The 24,749-nt window shown below is 41.5% G+C and overlaps 1 protein-coding gene across 4 annotated transcripts in view; it reads right to left on the bottom strand.

Annotated features, from left to right (window-relative positions):
• The window catches only part of TANGO2 (transport and golgi organization 2 homolog), a 100,904-nt gene that overhangs the window by 61,375 nt on the left and 14,780 nt on the right, over positions 1-24,749 (bottom strand). For 3 of the 4 annotated variants that reach the window (XM_075012533.1, XM_075012535.1, XM_075012531.1), the window contains 4 exons: positions 23,297-23,416; positions 11,496-11,584; positions 6,922-7,041; positions 6,008-6,122 (listed from right to left, as the gene is read on the bottom strand). In XM_075012533.1, the coding sequence (XP_074868634.1) occupies positions 6,008-6,122; positions 6,922-7,041; positions 11,496-11,584; positions 23,297-23,352 (380 nt within the window). In that variant the 5' untranslated portion in view covers positions 23,353-23,416. Of the gene's footprint in view, positions 1-6,007; positions 6,123-6,921; positions 7,042-11,495; positions 11,585-17,113; positions 17,208-23,296; positions 23,417-24,749 lie in introns of all 4 variants that reach the window. The other variant, XM_075012534.1, reaches the window with a different exon arrangement.

The following is a 24,749-nucleotide window of genomic DNA, read 5'->3' as shown; positions in this document are numbered from 1 at the left end:
TCACCCTGAAAGAAAACCTGAGTAACGAAAAAAATAAAAAAAAAGCAGACTAGGAGCTCAAATTCTGAAATGCTTCCAGTTCCACGCGCAGGGCCAGACAGAGAGGCAGAACTTCAGAGTCTCAATGTGTGGATGAGACGATGGTGTAGGGAAGAGGGGTTTAGATTTATTAGGAACTGGGGACACTTTTGGGGTAGGGGGAGCCTATACAGGAATGATGGGCTCCACCTAAATCAAGGTGGATCCAGACTGCTGGCATTAAACATTAAAAAGGTCGTAGAGCAGTTTTTAAACTAAGAGGTGGGGGAAAGCCGATTGGTGCGGGGGAGCACCTGGATCGGACGGAGACTTCTCTTACACGAGGCTCCATAGATAGGGATTCCCTAGAAGTTAGTCAGATAGGGAATGTGGGAAATAATATATGGGCAAGATCAGATGTGAAACAATTGCATATAAAAAAATCCAATGCATCTGTGAAAGGCGGACATATAAATAGTGGTAGTTTTTTAAAGTGCTTTTACAATAATGCTAGGAGTCTGTCGAATAACATGGGTAAACTGGAGTACCTCATATCAAAGGAGGAAGTTGACATAATAGGCATCACAGAAACATGGTGGAATGAGGACAATCAGTGGGACACTATCATACCGGGATATAAATTATATCGGAAAGACAGAACAGGTCGTGCGGGTGGCAGAGTGGTACTATATGTGAAGGATAATATAGAATCAAATGAAGCAAAAATCCTAAAGGAATCAAAATGTTCCATAGAATCATTATGGATAACAATTCATTCCTCTAATATGAATATGGCATTAGGAATATATTACCGACCACCTAACCAAGACAGTGATAGTGATGCTGAAATGTTAAGGGAGATTAGAGAGGCTATCAAAATAAAAAACACAGTAATAATAGGAGATTTCAATTATCCCCATATTGATTGGGTACATGTCACCTCAGGACGGGATTCAGAGATTAAATTTCTTGATGCCTTAAATGACTGCTTCTTGGAGCAGCTAGTACAGGAACCCACAAGGGGAGAGTCAATTCTCGATCTAGTCCTGACTGGAACGCAGGATCTGGTCCAAGAGGTAACTGTTACTGGACCGCTTGGAAATAGTGACCACAATATAATAACTTTTAATATTCCTGTGTTGGGAAGAACACCGTAGTGGTCAAACGCTCCGGCATTTAATTTCAAAAAGGGGAATTACACTAAAATGAGGAAGCTAGTTAAACAGAAACTAAAAGGTAGAGTAACTAAACTAAAATCCCTGGAAGCTGCATGGAAACTGTTTAAAGACACCATACTAGAGGCCCAACTTAAATGTATACCCCAAATAAAAAAACACAGTAAGAGACCTAACAAAGAACCGCCATGTTAAAAAGGCAGTGAGAGAGAAAAGGGCAGCTTTTAAAAAGTGGAAGTCAAATCCTAGTGAGGAAAATAGAAAGGAACACACACACTCCCAAATTAAAGTGTCATAATGTAGTAAGAAAAGCCAAAAGAGATTATGAGGAACGGCTAGCCAAAAATTCAAAAAATGATAGTAAAATGTTTTTTAAATATATTAGAAGCAGGAAGCCCGCTAAAAAAGCAGTGGGGCCCTTGGACGATAAAGATATAAAAGGAGCGATCAAGGAAGACAGTGCCATTGTGGAGCGATTAAATGATTTCTTTGCTTCAGTCTTCACAGCTGAGGATGTTACGGAGGTTCCTAAATCTGAGCCAGCCTTTTTAGGTGACAAATCTGAGGAACTGTCCCAGATTGAAGTTACATTAGAGGAGGTTTTGGAGTTAATTGATAAGCTGAATAGTAACAGGTCTCCAGGACCAGACGGTATTCACCCAAGGGTTCTGAAAGAACTCAAATGTGAAATTGCTGAGTTATTAACAGTGGTTTGTAACCTATCCTTTAAATCTGCTTTGGTACCCAATGACTGGAAGACGGCCAATATAACGCCAATATTTAAAAAAGGCTCTAGAGGAGACCCTGGCAATTATAGACCGATAAGTCTAACATCAGTACCAGGCAAATTAGTAGAAACAATAGTAAAGAATAAAATTGCAAGGCACGTAGAAGAGCACAAATTGTTGGGCAAAAGTCAGCATGGTTTCTGCAGAGGGAAGTCGTGTCTAACTAATCTATTGGAATTCTTTGAAGGGGTTAATAAACATGCGGACAAGGGGCACCCAGTGGACATAATATACCTAGATTTCCAGAAAGCCTTTGACACGGTCCCACACCAAAGGCTTTTATGTAAATTAGGCGGTGATGGGATAGGAGGAAAGATCCTTTCAGGGATTGGGAATTGGTTAAAAGACAGAAAACAAAGGTTGGAATAAATGGTAAATTTTCACAATGGAGGGGGGTAACTAGTGTTCTTCCCCAGGGGTCAGTCCTGGGACCGATCCTGTTCAACTTGTTCATCAATTATCTAGAAAATGAGGTAAGCAGTGAGGTGGCAAAGTTTACAGATGACACCAAGTTGTTCAGGACAGTCAAAACCAAAAGGGATTGTGAAGAACTACAAAAAGATCTCAGCAAACTGAGTGACTGGGCAGCAAAATGGCAAATGAAATTTAATGTGGGTAAGTGTAAGGTAATGCACATTGGAAAAAATAACCCAAATTACACGTACAACATGATGGGGTCAAATTTAGCTATGACAGATCAGGAAAGGGATCTTGGAGTTATAGTGGATAGTTCTCTGAAGACATCCACGCAGTGTGCAGCGGCAGTTAGTAAAGCAAATAGGATGTTAGGAATCATTAAAAAAGGGATAGATAATAAGACAAAAGATATCATACTTCCCCTATATAAAACTATGGTACGCCCACATCTTGAGTACGGCGTGCAGATGTGGTCTCCTCACCTCAAAAAAGATATACTGGCATTAGAAAAGGTTCAGAAAAGGGTGACTAAGATGATTAGGGGGTTTGGAATGGGTCCCATATGGGGACAGGCTAGAGAGACTGGGACTTTTCAGTCTGGAAAAGAGGCGATTGAGGGGCGATATGATAGAGGTATATAAAATCATGAATGGTGTGGAGAAAGTGAATATAGAAAAACTATTTACCTTTTCCCATAATACAAGAACTAGGGGACACCAAATGAAATTGATGGGTAATAGGTTCAAAACTAATAAAAGGAAATTTTTCTTCACACAGAGCACAGTCAACCTGTGGAACTCCTTGCCGGAGGAGGCTGTGAAGGCCAGGACTCTATTAGGGTTTAAAAAAGAGCTCGATAAATTTTTGCAGGTTAGGTCCAGAAATGGCGATTAGCCAGGGGTAAAGTATGGTGCCCTAGCCTTCAGTACAAGGGCAGGAGATGGATGGCAGGAGATAAATCACTTGATCATTGTCTTCTGTTCTCCTTCTCTGGGGCACCTGGCATTGGCCACTGTCGGCAGACGGGATACTGGGCTGGATGGACCTTTGGTCTGACCCAGTATGGCCATTCTTATGTTCTTATGTTCTCATTCAAAACTCATGGACTGAAGAGACACATTGGATTAATGGTTTATTACAAAAATCTATAATCCACTAACCTTCCTACCACTGCCTTTTTTCCTCCATTTTGCTTCTGTGGCTAGAAGGGTATTAACTGGTCACATCATCTTAAATGGCTCTTGAAACATAAAGTGTCGATTATTCATTCAGCTCTGCTTGGAAGTATCATTCAGAAGATTCTCACTGCAGTCTGTAATTTGTGAGTCTTTCATAACCTCTCAGTATTCTTGGGGTTAACTGGTAAAACATTTAATAACACCAGCTATTCTAGTTGAAAGCTAGCCAGACAGTAGCAAGCTGGGGCGAGGGGAAAAAGAAGTCCACAATTTTAAATACAGTAGAACTAAAGAAGTGATTCAAAGTAAAGCATGTGTGTGATAATGAACTTTTCAGAGTAGAGCACACCAAAGGTGGGAGAAGGAGCACATACTACAAGTGTCCAACTCCATTTCTGTATTGCCTAGTTAGTTTGTGTTCTGAGAACAATCTCTGCATGGTCCTAGCCACAAATATTCAGTTCACTAGTTTCAGCTTCAATAAATGGCAAAAGACCATCTACTTTTCAATGAATGGTTTCTGCAGGTTAACGATTCCTCCTCTATACCAGTCAACAGTGCTGTCAAATAGAGAGTGTGTGTGTTTGTGGACACACCCCAGTAGTCTGAACTATGGAGCAATGTAGACAAGATCTCATCACCATCAACTCATCAGGCTTTGCAGTTAAGTGTTGTTCCCCCTATTCATTTCATTTGCCATCAGACCTCCAAAACACTGTCTCATCTAATTCCAGATGAGCTTCTTGGCTATTTGGTCCTTCACCTATTCCCTGTAGCAACAATATGAGGGATTGGTTTGGTGTTTTCACATTTCTCTGAACTGTTCATTTTCTCTTTCTAATGTTGCAGTTCTTGGATCCAAGTCATTTATCCCTGAGGAGGAGCAGCAAGCACTGAAAGACTATTGGTATCTCCACAGTTGGAATGAGTCTGCCTTGATAAAACATGTTTCTCCTTCCAGCAACTGAAAACAGTTTTATTTTCCCCACCCACCTTAACACAGCAGTTCCTAAAAAAGGAAATAAATAGCCTGGAGGCTATGGTATTATGCACCTGAAGATCTTTAAAGTATTTTAGTCCTAGTACTTTACCTAAAAATGTCAAGGTGTAAAAAGTGATTGGATTATGACCAATGGAGATCACTTGAGGAAACAACAGATGTAGCAGAGACATATTTGTTGACAAGATTCTAGAAAGGTATAGTATGTAACAGGGTGCTCAAATGGTGGCTAGAGACGCACATGTGGCTTTTTTTACTCTTTACTCGGGCTCACAGGTCCTGCCAACCTCCTTCATTCACTGGTTACAAGACTGGTGCAGGTGTGTGTCTTGGTACCTCTGCCTTGCCAAAGGGTGCTAGGGTAGGGGTTTCTGCCCAGCAGGGAGGGGGATGTTGGAGCTTCAGTGCTTTTCAAACAGGACTACATTAATGTAAACTAGCAATCTTTTAGCTCACAACTGCAGTAGCCACATGGGGGCATTGCAGCACACCACTTTAGTGTGCACTGCTAGTCACACACCCGAGTAGTCTCAACTGTGGAGCAGTGCAGACGAGGTCTCATCATCATCTAATCATTGGCTTTTGCAGTTAAGCGTTTTTCCCCCACTCATCTCATTTAATTGATACTGCCAGACTCCATCAAATATACTTTGTTGAACTGATCAAGTTTCCAGGTTCAAAACACTCCAGCACCCTTCTCACAATCATTTCCTTCTGCGTTCTTATTTGCTTTCGGTACCGAAAATCTTAACCCTGATCTCTCAGCATAGTTACTACAGCTCACTAATCAAATATTGAGGTTTAGTTCCAATAGCACCAATGTATTGTTTACAATATGGGGTTTGTACTATCAGGGCAATGTTTGTGTTAGAATAGCTTTTTATTCCAGGGTCTTTTTCAGCTTATTTAAAAGTCAGGAGACCAGCCATACTTGTTTGCATTAAACTGGCAGGCCAAATTCTGAATCAGAATTTTTGTAGTTGTCCAGAAGTCTGTCAGTCAAAACAACATGTATCACAAAATAAGGAAGAAAAGAAATTTGGTGACATTTCAGTGAAAAAAAATTAACTTCTTAAAAGGACACATAACCAAGTTTTCTCCCTTCCTTCAAATAAGACAACTAATCTTCAGAAAGAAAATGTGGATATTATTATAGATTACTCAAGATAAATATAAGAGAGGCAATGCAAGAAAATACAAATGATAACAGTTCCCTGCTTCTGGTAGAAACAAAAACAAAAAATTCTAGAAAGAAATGGAGTAAGATTCAGAACTTTGAAAATCCATACCTGTTAGTAAAAACAAAACAACTATAGCTTTTGCCTGTGACAAGTAACAATATTGTGATAATTTAGTGCTAATAATTATATGAACTTAATTGCTTTCTTTTTCTCTCGTCACATTTCGATCAGTCAAGTTTTATAGACTTACCTCAAGTCTGCTGCTATTAAATTAAATCCATTGTAAAGGTGTCCTTCGGATGAAACTTTTTTCAAGTATGAAAAGCTGTCCAAATCTGTAGTCAAGAAGTTTGTTACAAGTGCACCTAAAAAGAAGAGGAAAGGGTTCAGAATTAGTTAGAATGATTTGCATATGGAAAGTGAGAATAATCTGGCAAATTAACTCAACCCCACCCCCAGAAAACATCAGGTTTAGGATTTCTGTTACTGACAAGGGGCAAAATACACAAATTAAGGATTTATGTAGTGCACAGATTAAAACAAAACAACAATTATGACACTTATATTCACTCTGAGGAAGAACTCCCAAATCTAAATTAACTGTATCAGATTTGTGATTCTGTATTAGATGCTCTTTCCCTTTACTACTCTTCTCAATCTTTAATTTCATTTCCCCTACATGTTCCTTTGTAGTGCTGGCTTGGTATACAACTAACATGGCTGCTTCATTTGATCTATTTAATGTTATATTTTTCCACTGTAGGGCCTTATGACCTGAGTTTGCAAGCAGACCAAACGTTCCTCTAAAAGTAATGAGAAAAAGTACCCTAAAAGAAAAAAGCACACATTTTTCCATTTCATATTATGTTCTGCTCACAAAAGTGCCCTAGGAATGCATCAATTTAAAAAAAGAAAGCTCAACCACAAGAAGTTTCAAGTAAGAACTTGTTACGTATTCAAAACTCTTCAGAAGAGGTGGAGGAGAAGGAGTGTATAAAAAGAATTTTTTTTTTACAAGCCTCATTAACAGCTAGTAGGCCCACTTAATTCAATGAGAAAAGGGGGTCAAGAGAGACTTAGTTAAGGTTGTAACAAACATTCCATTAAATAGTCTTCATTCTTTTTTCACTCATACATTTTCATTTCTTTATTGTGACTCCATACCTCTTCCCTTTGCATTTTTATCAATCTTTGGCTGCATGTAGTTTGTCAAGGCAGCCATCTTGCCTCTCTTACTGATTCCAAACCACGTCCCACCTTCTTTTCCTTCCTCCATATCCAAACCTAATGCAAACAGTGGCATAAGCAGAATGAGAAATTCAGAACTTTGCTGCAGTATCGTCTAATTTCAGAAACCTTAAACAACAGCTCCTTAATAAAAACTGAGATTAGCTATGGCTGGATTGTCGCCTACAGTCCCAAGCTTTGTTTGTTTGTAAAGTAAAAATGAAATGAGTTAAACTAATTCAGCATTTTGCAATTGTGCAATATTTACTATTTAATAAATTACAGTAATGATACATAAAAGGTCAGTAAATTAACCTAAATCAAGATTTAAAAATTTAGACGGTTAAAAAGGACTATAATTGGATTAGGTGGAACTAGAGTATTGGTTAATTCATATGCAAATCTCAAGAAAAGATTAGCTGTTGTTGTGTCTCAAATTTCCAGAGGTTACAATAACAGAAACAGTTTTAAGAGATGTAGTTTACTGAATGGAATATTGATTCTGGTTATCGTAAAGCCCCTGATTAATTATAAACGTCATTCTATGAGAAAATTAGATGAATGTTCTCTCCCTTACTTTTTAAAGTAAAAAGGTTATTCATCACCAAACTGCACTGAATTCCTTTGTTCTTAACATATTAACCACTGTGCGTTTTTCCATTTTTCTTTTGTTTCATCATAACGCTTATTTGTCATGAACCTCTACCTTTATCATCTTCACATCCGATCATTAGCAGTCATCTGGAACAGCTGGGTTTTAATCCCCGGTCAGAAACTAGTTCATTTTCTAGCATCCAAGTAAATGTCAGCATGGAAAATCAGCGAAGCTTAGAGTGGACACTCGAGTGGGCTTTCATGCATGATGGACATGCAGTAACAGACTTGTAGCATGCTAGCTTCAACAAAGCTAGTGCTCTACAAGCAGTGGCATGGATGTCAAGAAACTGGCTAACCACCCAAACCCATCCTGCTTGGTTAGAGGTAGGGAAGAAGCTGCTCAAACAGCTGCAAAGGAAGAAGAGGTCTCTGCAGGGAAGGCAGCTCTCTATCAGGATGATGGGCACAAGTAGTTTCCCATCTCTGCGTAGAAGGGCTCTCTACATATGCAGATTTCCATCTCCCATGCATATGCAGGATGTGCTGCTCTCTGCAGGAAAGAAGAGTCAGGCTGTGTATGTGTTGTGTATGACTGTAAAGTCTATATCCTGGCCAAGTGTTGAGGGGAGGTCCTAGAGCTGGGACATATTCACTCTATCAGGTGGTCTCTTTCAGACAAAACTAGGCCTGGTTCCCCCCTCCAGCCTCACTACAAGCAGATTCGGAGAAGCCTGCCACAGCATTATATGACTTGAGTATAGCCATAAATAGGATCTTGATGATCTGCCACCTTCTAAGTTCTTGTGCTGCTGGATGCAGGCCTCCATCTGCTGAGATGGATATGCACATGGGGTGACTAAGAAAATGACAAGGCCAAGCTGCCAGGGCGTAACTTCCTGAAGTACTGCAGCAAAGCTTCGTCATAGAATTCAGTGCTACATTCCAGATCTGGGTGCTAACTGTGGCCCATCCATAGCCATGTCATTGGCATGTGATAGTTTTACTGATGTTAAATCTGCAGAAAAGGCATTACTGCCACTCTCCACATAAATGGTAAAAGGATTAAAAAATAAAATGTCAGCCACCATACCTATGATGGACAATGCCTGCAAATTATGCTATAACAGTACAAAACAATAAGCACTGGTTTAAGTGTCAAGATGATCATCAATATTAAATGACAACAGGTAAGAATTAGTAACAGAGAAATATCCATGCTAGTCTATATATTATGAAAACAAAAAAGCAGTCAAGTACCACCTTAAAGACTAACAAAATAATTTATTAGGTGATAAGCTTTCGTGGGACAGACCTAGTTCTTCAGATCATAGCCATACCAGATTGAGTCTGTTCTGGTATGGCTATGATCTGAAGAAGTGGGTCTGTCCCACGAAAGCTCATCACCTAATAAATTATTTTGTTAGTCTTTAAAGTGCTACCGGACTGCTTTTTTGTTCACGTAAGAATTAATTTGACATATTTACTTCTTTGCCTCTCAATTTTCATTTGAAAGTGAATTAATTCAAGCAAATCTGAATTCAAATTCAGATGTTGCACACACAAAGGCCCTTAAACAAAACCAGGGGAGGAGGAGAAGTTGTACATTACATCATCAAAAATAGATTATACTGTCTGTACCCTTCGCTACAGGCTCGTATTCAGTTAATGTTCTGATTTCAAAAGCAGAATGTTTTGTTCCTTCCCACCAGCCACTGTGTAATAAAGGAGGCAGCACCCAAAGCGTCTGGCAGGAATTTTGGAACATGGGCCAGAATTTCAGAAAGCTAGGAAGCTGCAGTGCAGTGGGAATAATTTATCCTCACAGCCCTTCCCTTGCCAATAATAACATCACAAAACATCAATGAGAATTCTTTGCATAGTCAGAAAGTTCTATTTAAACAATGCTCTGTCTACCTGAGCCTCACATTTTTATTTTGGGAAACATCGAGAAGGATGTCAAATTGAAACTGTATTCAAAAATAAATTCTTTATTTAAAAAAAAAACACGCAACATTAAATATACAGTAAGTGCAGGGTAACTACCTAACAACAGCCAGGCAGAAAGCTAATAAACAAAACAACTTTGGTTATTAGTCAAAAAAAGCCAAACTGGTAAGAAATGAGCCATAGATGTTAAAATTTTAAATCCTGTCAGACTTGTTCCATTTAACAATTCTCAAGTCACTTACTACTAGTCAGCAATTCAATTTCCAGAGGGCTATTCAAGGTACTAAATAACTAGCTGTGTTAGATGATATAGTGAGACGCAGTGGCCTTCTCCCGACTGAGGCAGAGGAAGCCTCTGAGAGACCTTGGTAGGAAGGCCCAGAGCACCTGTGCTCTGCCCTGTTGCAGGTGGCACCTATGATCGAAGTGCCAGAGGCAGGGCCCAGGACTCATTAAAAGTGCGGCTTCTGAGCCAATCCGGGGCTTCTGGTCGGGCTCCTGCAAGCAGGAGCTGAAGGGCCCATGCCAGACTGGCCAGACCAGCTGGCCAGCTAGCCACCGTCACCGAACCCTAGAGCCACAACCAAGTTTGCCTCTGGCCCAGTACCAGGAGTTCTCAGATCTACTGGGGCCTCCAGGCACAGTGTGAGCCCCAGATCCAAAGGACCAGCATCTGCTTGGACCTGTGAGACTACCTGCTGCTGGCTATCCCAAGGGCCCAGACCTTGCCTAATCTGGTGACCCTGCCAGCTGCCTGCTACCCAGAGGTCCAGGATCTACCCAGCCCTACAATCCTGCCTCCCAGCCACTATCCTGATGATGTGGAAATGCTCAAGTGGCTGGACCTGCCTGCAGCTACACACCCGAAAGACGTCAACCTACCTAATCTCCTGGAGGACTCAGGGTGGGACCTGTTGTCAATGGAGATAGAAATAGGAAGTGGCCTGGTGGATGCTCTGCCAGAGCCCACGTCAGTGTGTTTCAGCCTGGATCCCCACTGACCAGCTTCCTGCGTGAGCTGTTGCCAGGGCCCTGGGCTGGGGTGCCATGGAGTGGGTAGGCCTGTGCTCCCCTCCCCATGGAGACGTAGTTTCTCGCCTCACAACAAAACACTGCCTAGGTAGTGTTCTTACCATTCTACCCTGCTTCAAAAAAGCCCCAGCGTACTGTTTGGACTGCTTAGCCCTGCCAAAAGGACACTGGGCCTGGCTGATCATTGCCCTGCCCTGCTCCACAGACAGGGACTACATACCGCATTGCTCAACCCTGCTGCAAGGTGCTGAGCTCACTAACTGCTGTTCTGCCCTGTCCCAGGGCTTACAGGTTGTATTGATCAGCCCTGCTACAATGTGCCGAGCTCATTAGCTACTGCCCCACCTGCCGCAGACCCAGGGCTTATAAACTACACCACTCAGCCCTGTGGGAAGGCATTGGGTTTACCAGCTTGCAGGGCTTTAGTGGGGTGTCATGACTGTTCCTGCCCTACAGAGGGTGGACCCCAGGCACCAACTGCTGCAGACAGTATAATGCTTTGTCCCTACATTGCTTAACTGTGGCTTTAGGAGAACACATGATGAAGTGTGAAGAACATTCAATACTTTTGTAGTCAACAAAATGCAGCAAAAAACTCAGTGGACTTCATGTAAAATCTGACCATGAGCACTCACAGCTTATTTGCAAATTACCATCAAAGGATTCACTGCATGAATTTACTTTGTCTCTGAAACACTTCATTCCAGAGTTAAAGTTTTTAAGTTACAATACAGATTGAATATATGAAAGAGCACTGCAATTAAAGCCCATTCCTCTTTCAAGCCCATAAATTGGTTTTCAATCATTACATGTGAGGACATGTTCTCAGAACCTTTAAATGCTCCTGTGTTTCTAGCAAAGTTTTTGTAGATTTGCAAATCAAAAGTACCTGGAAAGAAAGAGTCAAGACAAAAATCCACTAAAATGTTACATACCACTAAGAATCTCGTTGCTGCTATCCCAAAAGTCTGCTGATTTTGATGGTCTGTGGTAAAGTTCATCTCTATTAGCTGCTACGATAAGCCTGTAGAACAACAGGAAGACTATGAATTTCCTGCACAGAGGAGGGGAAACAATGCTTGTTGATTTTGCCCCTGCTTCCCAAAAAAAAAAATAGTTTATTTTTGCAGCAAGAGGAGCTCTAGCTAGGGGAGCTGTGTTGCTGGAATCGACTTACCTGAAATTGAATTACCTGTCCGTCCTCACTGATGAAAGTCAACAGGAGAGTGTCTCCTATCGATCTCACCTCCCTTATTCCTTGTGATAGCGAGGAGTACAAGGGTTGACTGCTGACCCTGAATACGACGATTTCACACATCCCTGCCAGACATGCAAAATCGAACCCTGGAAGATTGACCCTGAGTAAACTGGCAACCCAAGATTTCATAGAATCATAGAATCTGAGGGTTGGAAGGGACCTCAGGAGGTCATCTAGTCCAGCCCTCTGCCTAAAGCAGGATAAACCCTAACTAAATCATCCCAGCGAGGACTCTGCCAAGCCAGGACTTAAAAACCCTTAGGGATGGAGATTCCACCACCTCCGTAGGTAAGCATTCCAGTGCTTCACCATCCTCCTACTGGTTCCTGCCATTGAGTCAGGTGGTAAGTCTCCCAAAAACCAATCACAGAAAGACAATTAAAAATAAAGCAAAATAAAAACCAATTCTCTTTTGGGACAGGAAAGTTTGGCCTTCCTTCTCCTTGGAAGCAAGTTCTAGAACAGAGAACTTAAAAAATATACTAATGCTTAAGGCTGAACACAGTAAGAGTGCTGACTGTGTGCTTGTTTATTATAACAACATAGTATATTTTTTTCCCTCACAGCATACTTCCCTCAGTCAGGACACAAGACAGATGGGGCTCACTCAGAGGGTAGCTATTGGATCCTCATTGTTCAAAGTGTCGACCCATTTCCTACACACTATTCAAACCCATATCTAGAGACAGAAATATTAATTTCCTCATGGAGTATTCTATGACACGCTTACCTGACTTTTATTAAGATTAAGAACTAATCTTCATAGCACTCCTCTGAGGTGAAGGGGCGATATTATCCCCATTTTGCAGATTAGGAGCTGAGTCACAGAAAGATTCATGTTAAAATTTTCCTGTAAGTATTAATTTTGAGATAACCAAGACCCAACTTTTAGAGCACTTAGTTTTATATAGCACTTTATATAGTCAAGAACAGAAACCACTGACTTCAGCCATAGTTGTGACTGAGTTCTCAGCATTTTTGCAAATCATATCTCAAGGAATCTAGCTGGGCACCAAGAAAATGACGCACACACAATTAAGGATGACCTGACAGAAGTCTGTTTAAAAAGAGGCTTGCCTAGCATATCATAAGAAAATTTTGACAGAAGTAGGGATAAAATCCAGTTCTCCACGCAACATTCAAATGTACAATCAAGAGAGTATTTTATCTTTGTCTGAAATCCGCTGTCTCATTCATTGAACACCTTCCAACTTCTGCAATAAATGAGGCAGAGGTCTTACAGACAACACCTGCATTATGGCACAACTCTAATTCATCCCCAGACAAGTCCACCTGTGCACATAATGAGGCAGGTGTCCTATGGGGAAAAGAATATATGGTCATGTAATTACAGATGGTACACACAGTACATAACTCACATGGGCCTTAGATTCAGGTTACACAGGCAAACTTAATTATGGAATTTCATAACTTCAGAGATCTTGACTCTGAAACTCTAATATAGTTTGTAATATATTAGATAAACAATTCAATCAAATATAAAATAAAAAAATGACCTCTTTGTCCTCTATTCACCTTTAAATAGATGGTCATAGATGGTATAGTCATTCTATCTTAGGCTACATCTACACTACGAGAAATTGGAATTTATTAATATCGATTTTGTAATGGCGGATTTTATAAATTTGAGTTGACTGTCCTCACCTCCCCATGTGCTCCTCACAAAGTCGAGTTATTGCTGCCACACAACTGGCAAATATCAACTGTTGCAGCAGTGCATTGTGGGACCTTATCTCACAGTTCCCTCATCCACGCAGCATTCTGGGTATTTTCACTGGTATTTGATTTCCTTTTTCCACATTGCATTGCCCTCAGTCCCCTTCCATTGTAAGCAAACATCCATTTTTTCAGGTGGAAGGAAGGAATAACTAGTGCATCAACAAAGATCGCCAAATGCACAGAAATCTCTTTCTTATATAACTGAATTGCTTTTTAAAACTGCAGCTGTAAATGAATTATGAAAGATTTTATAAAAATCAGCAGGTTCGTTTTTTCTCAACTGGCCCTCCACCACCGTCTGATCCCATTATATCTGATCCCTGAAAATAATACAGGGACAATGAAAAGCACGAAGAAAGAGCAGATAGTAAAGGTTTTGAAAAAAGGCATTTGATGAGGGAGGGTTTTTGGCTTCCCAGTACGTTATACAGCTCCTGTGCACCATCTTTATTCTCAACTGGCCCTCCACCCACTCTTCCCTGAGTGCCGGGGTCCAAAGTTAGAAGAAAGGATAGAAAAGGCTAGGAAGAAAGGGTTTTGGCTTCCCATTTCTCTACACAGACATTACCAAGACAGGGCTTGCCAAATTTCATTGCCATTGTGGGACAGTCTGATATTTGGGAGGTTGAATGGCCCGTTGACATGGTCCGCGAAAATCTTTGTCTGCGGGGTCCATTGTTCAAGGGCCACTTGAACCATTTCTCCCATGTGGCAGCCAGCCTCTGCAATTCCTAGCTGCCAGGGGTCCTTGTTGAGGCAAGGAGGGGGTCCGGGGGGGGGCAGTTGAGGTAGTGCCCCCAGGTGGCTGCAACCCCCACAATTTGTAGCTGTTGGGGGAGATTTTCCCTCGCCAGTGACAGCTAGCTCCCTGGGTCCTTGTTGAGGCGGGAGGGGTTTCAGTCAGTGTGGGGGGGGGGCAGTTGAGATAGTTCCCCCCCCAGGTGACTGCAAGCCCCCAAAAATCTTCTCAGCCACCAGGGGAGACGTTCCGCCAGTGGCAGAAAGGCTCCAACATTTTTGCTGGGGATCCAGTTGAAGCAGTCCCCTGGACAGCTGCAACCCCCTGAAAATCTTAGCCGCCAGGGGAGACTTCCTGTGCGCCTAGAGAGCAGTGGCCAGAGCAGAGCACTGTGGGGTACATACAGGACAACTGTGGAGGCTAAAATTCAATTTTAAGATGTGGCACTTCACAATGGCCTTTATTCAAATTTGATATTAGACCCAGCTGGTTCTGATGATAGTATGACACCGATATTCGTGCTCCCGAAATTGAGCTAATACCATTTACCGTGAAGAGAGCTCGATATTACAATGTGAGTAACTGCCTTAAATTCCAATTTATCTCATAGTGTAGATGTAGCATTAGACCCATCCCCACAGTGAAAAATGAGCACCAAGATCATTTGTCCAAGTCTTACTTTACTGATAAATGCTATCTTTCACAGACAAAGGGAAGTGAAAGGGAAAGACCATACCCTCCTTTCATGGTAGCCAGAAAAAGCTGCATGAAGGCTGAGCTTAAGCCTCCTGGGAACAGTACAGAGAAACAATTTAATCCTTATTGAGATTTGGCCACTGCGGCAAATACTGCAGTAAGCTCATGGAAATTCCATAATCAAAGGCTAGTACGAAATTAAGAAATAGAACATATAACTGAAAAATACTGTCAGATGAAATTCTCTGTCTGTATTTGGTAATAAGCATTTCTTATCCTGTGGGCTCTCAGACTGGGTTGTGCTTTACAAAATGTGTTGCAGCTCTGGACACATTGTCAAAATCTAAGTCATGCAGGTTTAGAAAGTCAAACAAATACTATGGTATCAATGCTGGGTGTTACTAGGACCTACTGGAGGTATAAACAGAATACAAATTTTCTTCCAGTTATTTGTCTTGTGTTTTAGGATTTATGTAATTATAACTGGTCCTTCAAGACCGCAGAGGCGAACACATGAACATTTCAAATATGACTGCACATACAAAAACCACATGCAAAAGTGTTTTAAAAATCAGGCATTGTGGGAACACAAACCAGACAAATTAAGAAACTACTTAATGTCATGTCAGCCAGGACGTAAACACAGAGCACATGGGAAAAGAAAAGTCAATACATTTAGATTGCCTCAGGGGATTCAGAACAAGTATTCTAGCTTTTTTAACCTTTAAAATATAAACTTCTCTCAATACAATTATTAAATCAACGCACTCACATACGGTGTATTCCAATGCTCACCAGGGACCATCCTATACTACCATTTCATTCCCGTGCTAATGAAAGTTCAGGCTCACGTGTCTGCGCCACCCTCATCTTTTTTTGACCAAAAAAAAACCAAAAACAACATTAATACCTGCAATTGGTTAAAATCTTTGGCAGTCAGTCAGCATTGGAACTTTGACCTATTGTCTTAAGGCAACAATAAGCATATGCTTACACACACAAAGTAAGCTTCAAGAATAAAATGAAACAGTACTTGCCATTCCATGCCTATACAGTAAGGTCTCAGAGTACGCAAACCCAGAATATGCAACCCCACTCCTATGCAGCTGACCCCCAATTCCTACAGTAAACCCTGGAAATGCATGATTTCCAGTTGCGCTTAACTTGCTCCCCTACCCCACTGGCCTTGGCTCAACACCCCTGGCTCTGCATGGCCCTGGCTTTACTCACTACACACGTTTCACTCCTGCTTACCCACCACCACTGCCTTTGGCTCTAACTCAGTATCCCTCAGGCACTACTCCAGTTCAACCCTCCTGCCAGCTCACCCCCCATGCCTGGCTCCAGCTCACCACCCCTCACGTGCAGCTCCAGTTAACGCCCCGGTATAAACCCCCTGCTTGCAGCCCCAGTGCCATCCTCCCACCCTGGTTTAAACCCCTGACATGCAGCCCTCGCTCCAGTTCAACACCCCTCACCCCGGTTCAAACCCCCCACAGCCCAGCTCACCACCCGAGCATGGCTCCAGTTCACCACCCCCACACACAGCTCTGGCTCAACTCCAACCCTTGCTCCCCTGTAGCCCTACCCCACCCCAGGCTTAGCGCCCCTCCACCCGCCTCCCATGGCCCCAACCCACTGTCAGTCTTAACTCTCCCCAACTGCCTCCCCGCCCCAGGACTTACCTTCCTGCTGCTATCACCCCTTTCTCTGTTTTGTATCAAATAGAAAAGTCGCATTCCATGCACACCCTACCATTCTAGCACCATGACCTTGCTTTAAGTTACTACAAGAGAAAGCTGCATACAAAATTTGGTGGTTCTAGCTTTTATCGTTTAGGAGTACTTGAACAAACAGACTCAAAGACTGATGGACACGTATTTCTAAAATATACAGTAAGACTTCCCATGTACCTATCTATTGTGGGATAGGAGATACTGAAAAATGAAGTGGTACTGCTTACTAAAAGTGAAAGATCCCATCACAGAAAGCCTTAAGTATTTATATAACTTCAAGAACCATGTTTTTACCCACCTACCCAAAACAAAAAAACCCCACCAAACAACAAAACGCACATACCCCTCACAAGATTACAATGCTCAGGGTATGCCTATACTTACTGTGGGTTTGACACGCCACTGGAGTTCATTTTGCCCCATCAGACGCAGCAAAATCAATGTCTCTGGGCTCGGCTGTCAACGCTGATGCTCCACGCTGCCGCATGGAGTAAGGAACGTCAGTGTGAGCTCAAAGAGCTCCAATTTGTACCAGGGAATAAAGTCGATCCTGAGGTGTCAATTCTAGCTACACAAATGGCATGGCTAGAATTACTTATGTAGGATCAACTTTGATTCTCTAGTGTAGGCCAGGCCTAAAAGATTGCAAACAACTAACTTCTTCATGCCAAAGCAAGGAATAGGGTGGGAGAGGAAAGGAAAGAGGCCAAATAAGTTTAACGTGAAAAGTTCAAATTCTTAAAATATTTAAGTGTGAACTTGGAGAGAAGTTCTTCAAACTAATTAAATGTATTTGTTCATTATAAAGTAATGTCAGTGATCTAAAGAGTCCTTTAATCCAAATGCAATTAATTCACTGAAATAGGGTACAATGACTCCTAATGTTTGTGAACCATTTATCAAAGCCAGTTTTATGTTCAGTATTATAGTTATAATATCAATTACCATTTGTTTTGCTAACAACATTAGCACTTTTCTCTCTGACCTAGAAAATCCAAATTATTCCCTACCTCACCTCCATCTCCTCTGAACCAAAGCCAAACATCTCTTGTTAGCTCATTGATACTGTATTTACAGTAAAAGCCTTCTTATTTGCAACTCTGATAACTGGCACATTTATTAACCGGCACTCAGGGCAGCTGCTCTGCTGGGGCCTGCTAAACAGGGCTGGCTTCCTGACCTGGGCCAGCAGCTAGCTGGAGCCAGCTGAGCAGGGCAGGCTCTCCTGGCTGTGGCTGGCTGCCATGGGGCAGCTTCCCTTGTAGGGGCTGGCTGGTTAGTGACAGCTTCTCAGCTGGGGCTGGCTGCTGCAGGATGGCTTCCCTGGCCAGGGCTGGATGCCATGGTATGCTCTCCATACCCAGGGCCAGCTTGAGTGGGGCTTGCGGCACTGCTGGGGTTGGAAGCAGTGGGGCACTGCCTGCCCTCCACTCCTCCCCCATGTCAGCCAGAAAATTAGATTATCCAGCAATCCCTGTTCCCCACGAATGCTGGATAATCAAGCTTTCACTGTACTGCTCTTATTTTAGCATTTGTTGGTTCCATAAGCTGAACTGTAGGAATCGGGGTATCCTTGAAATGGACATGCAGGCAGAGAGAGAGGTGCACATCCCACATACACCATTCCCTCCCACTCCATTATAAAAAATTCAATGGGCAGTTTAAAGTTTCATTCTAATTTTAAAATGCATTGTGCACTTGCACTACCAAAAAGTAGCATTCTGAAAATTCATTTTTTCCCCATGAAAATTTAGAACAGATTTAGGAACACTTCAAAAGGAGAAGGTGTTTGTAACTAGCAATCTGTAATGCTAAGTAAATGGAACTACAGGCTGAACTTCCGCCATGTTGCAATGAAAACTGCCTCCTGAATATAAAGTTGGTGCATAACTTTGAGACTTTTTGGATACAATACCTCATATTTTTAACAAATGTATCGATTTTAATGTTACAATCTACTGGTCTGTATATTCCATTTTTTGCACATATTCTTGTATGTGAAATTAAAAATACAGAGTATGTCTGCTTATAGTTTTAAATGTGCTGATGAGGGCCACTACTGGTGCCCCAGCTCTAATGAATGGGTGAACCATTTAACCACTTCTAAACAGCTTTGTTTGTTTAGAAGTCTAGAAGGTGATTGGTGCTAGAAAGACATGTGACCATACCAGCTGGTATGGAAAGCCATTTTGATCCACTGTTTTTGCAAGGTGTGAAAGGGAAGTTATAAAACAGAGGTCTCCCAATCTATGAAGAAGCCTACTTAAGCAATGGGAATCTACCAGGTCTTCATCTTCAGCCTGTTTTGGAATCTGCCTGAAACACCCTAAGAAGAAACAAAGAACTATGAAAGGCTGTTAATCTGTATCAGAGAAAAACAACTGCTCTGGTTTGAAGCTTTTACATGACACGACAACAGCTCTTCAGTGTAAGAATCTGTATGCAATAAGTCACTTAGGGAGGTTAGATCAAAGTTAAGTTACTAACATGAAATGAAAAGAAAATGTATAGCTAGTTATATCAGCTTTCACTTATAATCTCTTAAATCCTACTGGTTTTGCTTAATAAAAGTTCTTTTGTTTATGATTCAGACCTGGGTGAGGGAGGGGAACCTACCAATCTGCATATCGCCTTTCCATTGATAAAGGGGTTACCTGAAAAGCCCTCTGCACAACTTTTGCACACAGAGATGGATTTGTTCAGGGGTTTGATCCATTTTGGATTGGCTTCCTGGGTGCTGTGCCTTAGAGCTGCATCCTAACCAAGCTGACTTAAATCAGCAACTCCATTCTTCTGCTTGGGGGCAGTAACCCCAAGTCTGTGCCTTGGCTTAGGCAGACCACAGAATCTGGCCCAGCAGGTAGTGGGGATCCCCAGAGAGCAAGAAGACAGATGTCAGTGGCATGATCTGCTCTTTAGGGAACATTCCCAAGGTTTCTTCTGTGACAGCACTGCCTCACACTTTCCTCTTTGAATGCCATTTAAACTGCCATGATAATTTTGGTTTTAGTATTGTCTAGTCTCATCTGTTCTAGATACTTGTACTCTAGAAACCTAGAATTCTTGCCATTTTGCTTAGATCTAATTGAACAACTTTATATACATAGAAAAAACATGCATATCTAAGCTTTCAAAACTAAATTGGAAAGTGGTTTCCCCAAGCTCCAGCTAGCATCAAAGCTTCAAGCCAGGTTTTCTTGTTGAATGGAAATGCAATTTAAAATGAAATCTCTTAAGACTTACCAATAAATCAATTTTTAAAAAAAAATGTTTATAAACAGAAGCACAAAGTTTAATTTAAACACTAGAGTACTGCTAAAATTAAAACATGTTCATTTTGTCTCAAGTCACAGCAATTATACAAAAGAGGAGCAATTTAAATGACCTTTATGACCATATAAATTATATAAATACTAAAAATAGATATTCTTAACAGTTGAAATACTTACATAACAAAATGTGGTGGCAGAGAGATGAAAATATGACTAATCATTACATTATAGCATTTTCCTGTGATATAGTTCATTTCCATAGAAAAAGATTATGTGATTACAGATTTGAAGCCATGAAACCTGTTCTGTTTATTAGTAGGACACACAGGCTATGTCTACACTAGCTCCCTACTTTGAAGGGAGCATGGTAAGTAGGGTGTCAGGAGACTATTAATAAAGTGCTGAGGGGTAAAGGCACTTTGAAGTACCAGTGGGTTAGCTGCAGCTACATGCAAGCTGGCCCTTCGAAGTTTAACACTTTGAAGTTGTCGTGGGGGGCGGGGGGGTTGCTTAATGAAGTGCTGCATATGCAGTGCAGCACTTCATTAATAATCTCCTGCCACCCTACTTACCATGCTCCCTTCAAAGTAGGGAGCTAGTGTAGACACAACCACACAATGTAGTTAGGTAAAATGGGATGCCAGCACACCACTTTTTATTACAGTCCAGGTAGCCATTCCCCACCCAGCAGATGATGAAGTGCTTCACAAAATGACACTTAAAAAAAAACCCCATGGTGTAGCTTGGATATAAAGTCTGTAGACAAAGGATACAAATAATAGGACAGATGGGCAAGTTTGAGGGTGCAAGAAGGCAGAGGTCCAATGGTGTACGACAAAGATCTACACTAGGCTTTGTGATTACTTTAGTCCTAATGAAATCAAATCAGGTCAACAGCCCAATAAATGACGTGTAATCGAATGTGAAGTTTTCCTAAAGGAGTAGTGAATGCATAGGTAATTATTTTTCCCCAACAATACTCTACTCCTATACCATGCCTCACCCAAAGCCCTGCATTGACTCCACCCTCTCCCTCAAGGTCTTGTCCTTGCTCCACCTCTTTCCAAACCTGCCATCTCCCAGAGGCCCTTATCCAACCACCATCATCTTTGTCTGCCCTTCTCCAACTCCTCCCACCAAGCTGCTGATTGGGGGCACCACCAAACAGCTGCAGCTGGTGGATGTTGAACTCCCACCACTTTTTCCCCCGTGAGTGCTCCACTCCTAGGTAAATGTGTTTACTGCCTAAGAATAGGAACTGTAGATAATTGCCCTGCACTGGTTATGGGGTGAAATGAATAGGTCAATCCAACAGTTCTGCTTAGCCTTCTATTTCCATTAAACCAGAGGAAATACATCTATTAAACTAGGAGGTGGGAGGAACGTGTGTGAAAAAGAAGAAGATCAGTATATGGGTCCAAACAACAACATAGTGACCTTGGCTGGACCTGTGACAAATTCCCTAAAATGTTAGCACATGCCAAGGAAATCTTGACATTACATTGGCCAGAGAACAGAAATAACATTTGAAACTAACATTTGTAAACGTAAGAAACACTAATGTGTATTTGAGAGAAGTGAAAGTTCTAGTAATTTGACTTGCAATATATTGCAATCCTTTGGTATGACCCACAGAGGAGATCAATTTCAGACATGTCAACATGCTGAAACAAACAATGTGCTAAAATTTCCACTAAAAGTATTTATATAAAAGTGCTCAAACAGAAAAATGCCCATGTTTTATAAAAGATAAGATTATTAACTGCAGCAGGCAAGAGCCAAATCTAAAATTTAGTTGGCCCTGTAATACAAACCCCAATTTTCATGTAGTAAGAGAGAGGGAGCCGTGCTAGTCTATATACTATCAAAACAAAAAGCAGTCAAGTAGCACTTTAAAGACAAGGAAAATAATTTATTAGGTGAGCTTTCGTGGGACAGACCCACTTCTTCAGACCATAGCCAGACCAGAACAGACTCAATATTTAAGGCACAAAGAACCAAAAACAGTAATCAAGGAGGACAAATCAGAAAAAAAATGATCGAGGTGAGCAAATCAGAGGGTGGAGGGTGCGGCGGGGGGGAAGGTCAAGAATTAGATTAAGCCAAGTATGTAGATGAGCCCCTATAGTGACTCAGAAAATTCCCATCCTGGTTCAAACCACATGTTAATGTGCTGAATTTGAATATAAAAGCCAGCTCAGCTGTTTCTCTTTGAATAGCGGTGCGAAAATTTTTTTTTCAGTAACACGCACACCCAATTTTCATGGGTTCAGATTTGGCATCTCAAGTGATATTAAGCAAAACTGAAACAAATATTCACATGTACAGGTTGAAGCTCCCTCATCAATCACTCTCTCATCCAGCAACATCCCTCATCTGGTAAGAGGAGGGAAGCTGCTGGATCAGAGAGCAACTGTGGGACTCCAACCAGAGGAACCATGGCAGCCCCTTGTCTGAGAGTCAGGAGGGGGCCCACTGTTTGGCCCCTGGCTGCCCTCCAGGGATGCCTTGCATGGGTCAGAAGGGGGCCCCCAAGGGGCCATGGGGGCTGCCATGAGGCCAGTAGGGTTCCTCTCCGACCTCGTTGTGAGGCCATGCTGCTGCAGGCTCGTGCGGTGCCTGCAGCCACCACACTCTCAGCTTCCTGCACAGGACTTCTGGGCCAATGCATCTTTAAACTCAGCCAGTCGAAAGAGTGCTCTGTGGAGCACCTACACCGGACCTCTTTTGAAAGAGGGGTTTCGAAAGGAGGGGCTCTTCCTGACACAGAAAGGAAAGAGCGACTTTGAAACAGCACCGCAATCTTCCGAAATTAACTTCGAAAGAGTGCTTTGTGTGTGTGGACATGTCATGTGCTCTTTTGAAAGGGCTTGCTAGTATAGATGTGGCCAGATGGAAAAAGAACAGTAATACAATGCTAGTGAGGCATGGTGACCAAGTAGTTCAGGTGCTCAACGAGAAATCTGGATTTTACAGGTTGGAATCTTACTTTATCACATCCAGTCCACCCAGATGCAAATGAATATCACATCCACTGGGTGAGAGTGTCAAATATGGTGTTTGTACATTATGCTATTGTGTATAATTAGCTATAAAAACTGCACTGGATGCAACTCAAAGCAGAGTGACCTTCTTCACTTAGGAGAACTATAAGCAACACTATGGAGTGTTGGCATTATACCAGCACAGTCTGAAGCTCTACACATTGGATTTGAAACAGGGCATTATTAGGGTAAAAGTATCAAACTAAAGTTGTAAAGAGAAATATTTTTGCTTTAACCATAGTTACAATTACCTGTATGCATTTTTTGAAACTGGACGAGGATCAAACTTCAAGAAAAGGATGCACATAGGTAATGGCTGGTGAAATCTTGCTTCTTCCAAAAGGATTAGAGCAAGGTCATACTGCAACAACCTGTGAACAAAATAAATGCAAAGAAGGAGGATATTACACTGCAATTTCCTAAGCTTAACTTACATCCCTCCAGGAGTTTATCATTAACTGCACTCCATGTTGAAAATCAACAGGATTTCAATGGTATGTTTATCTTAATGGATCCTTTTCCTCACATTGTCACTTCAAGCATTGCTTAAACAGGAATTCAGTTAAGAACTTTGGCAAAGAAACAAGTGACATGAAAATACTGATATATCCGAGGAGCAGTTTCTAAAGCAATAACTTTCCTGTCAAAGTAGGGAAGACAAAGAATTTATCTCAGAATTTTCTACTGATTGCCAGCACAGTGCAACAGTGATGCTTTATTGTGTGCACCAGCAAATCTGGCAAGTCATTCTTGTCAAGGTTTTTTCTTTAAAAAGCAAATCTGGAGAAGCACACCCATGTATACTGCAGCAGAAGCAGGAAAAAACATAAAAAAGTGTTTGCTCAGACACTAAAAGTGCCATCTTTTTTTGTAGAACTACCTATTAAAAACTAGGAGGGGGAAGAGGAGATGTTATAGAGGAGGAAAATATCAGTGGCAATTGACTAGAGTGGCAATAGAACATACATTTCAATGAACACTGTTTCCAGCACTTTCAGTAACTTTGAAATTCTGTCCACATTTAGAAGCGTGACAAATGTTCTTTACAGACCAAAGTCTCATAAGGGGTTTCAAATATTTGCTAAACTGCCCTTATGGAAACTTGTCTGGAAATAAAATTGGACCATGACCAAGTTTCAGCTAGCAAAAACAACTATTAGAACCTTACTAATGGAGCATGCTTAAGCCTGTTCTGCTCCTATGGGCAGCTCCCTCTGTGCCAGAAGTTTTCAGAGTACAGAGATAAAAATAAATAAAATAAAATAAAAAACTAAACTCTGCAACCATTCTGAGTTTATTTTGCCCTGGTGAGCAGTGACTAAAGTGAGTGGTACTAAAAATTTAACTGAAAGATTTTACAAATCCAACAATATCGTTGAAGAAACAATTACTTCAGTTTCCTGATACATACATTGTTGACCTCATCCATGATTTCTCATGTTTTAAATTTCAACAGAAGCCAGATTTTCCCACAATTCACACTATTTCACTTTTACCATCAAACGCAGAGCTACAAGTATACCATTTATGGAGATTTAAGTTAACTGCCTGACATTAGGTGTTGGCTTCTACAGAGACACAGTTCAGCATTACAGCTAGTTTGTTGTCCTGGTCATGGAACAACATATTCAGCCTCCCAATCAACAATATTCTGCAAAAGATGACTCTGTTGCTGCATGTTATTTAATCTGAAACAGAACTGAT

This window comes from Carettochelys insculpta, chromosome 18, assembly GCF_033958435.1.
Source record: "Carettochelys insculpta isolate YL-2023 chromosome 18, ASM3395843v1, whole genome shotgun sequence".
In the NCBI taxonomy this organism is placed as follows: Eukaryota; Metazoa; Chordata; order Testudines; family Carettochelyidae; genus Carettochelys; species Carettochelys insculpta.
Note: the sequence above shows the minus strand (reverse complement) of the source record. Positions and strands in the feature narration are given on the sequence as shown.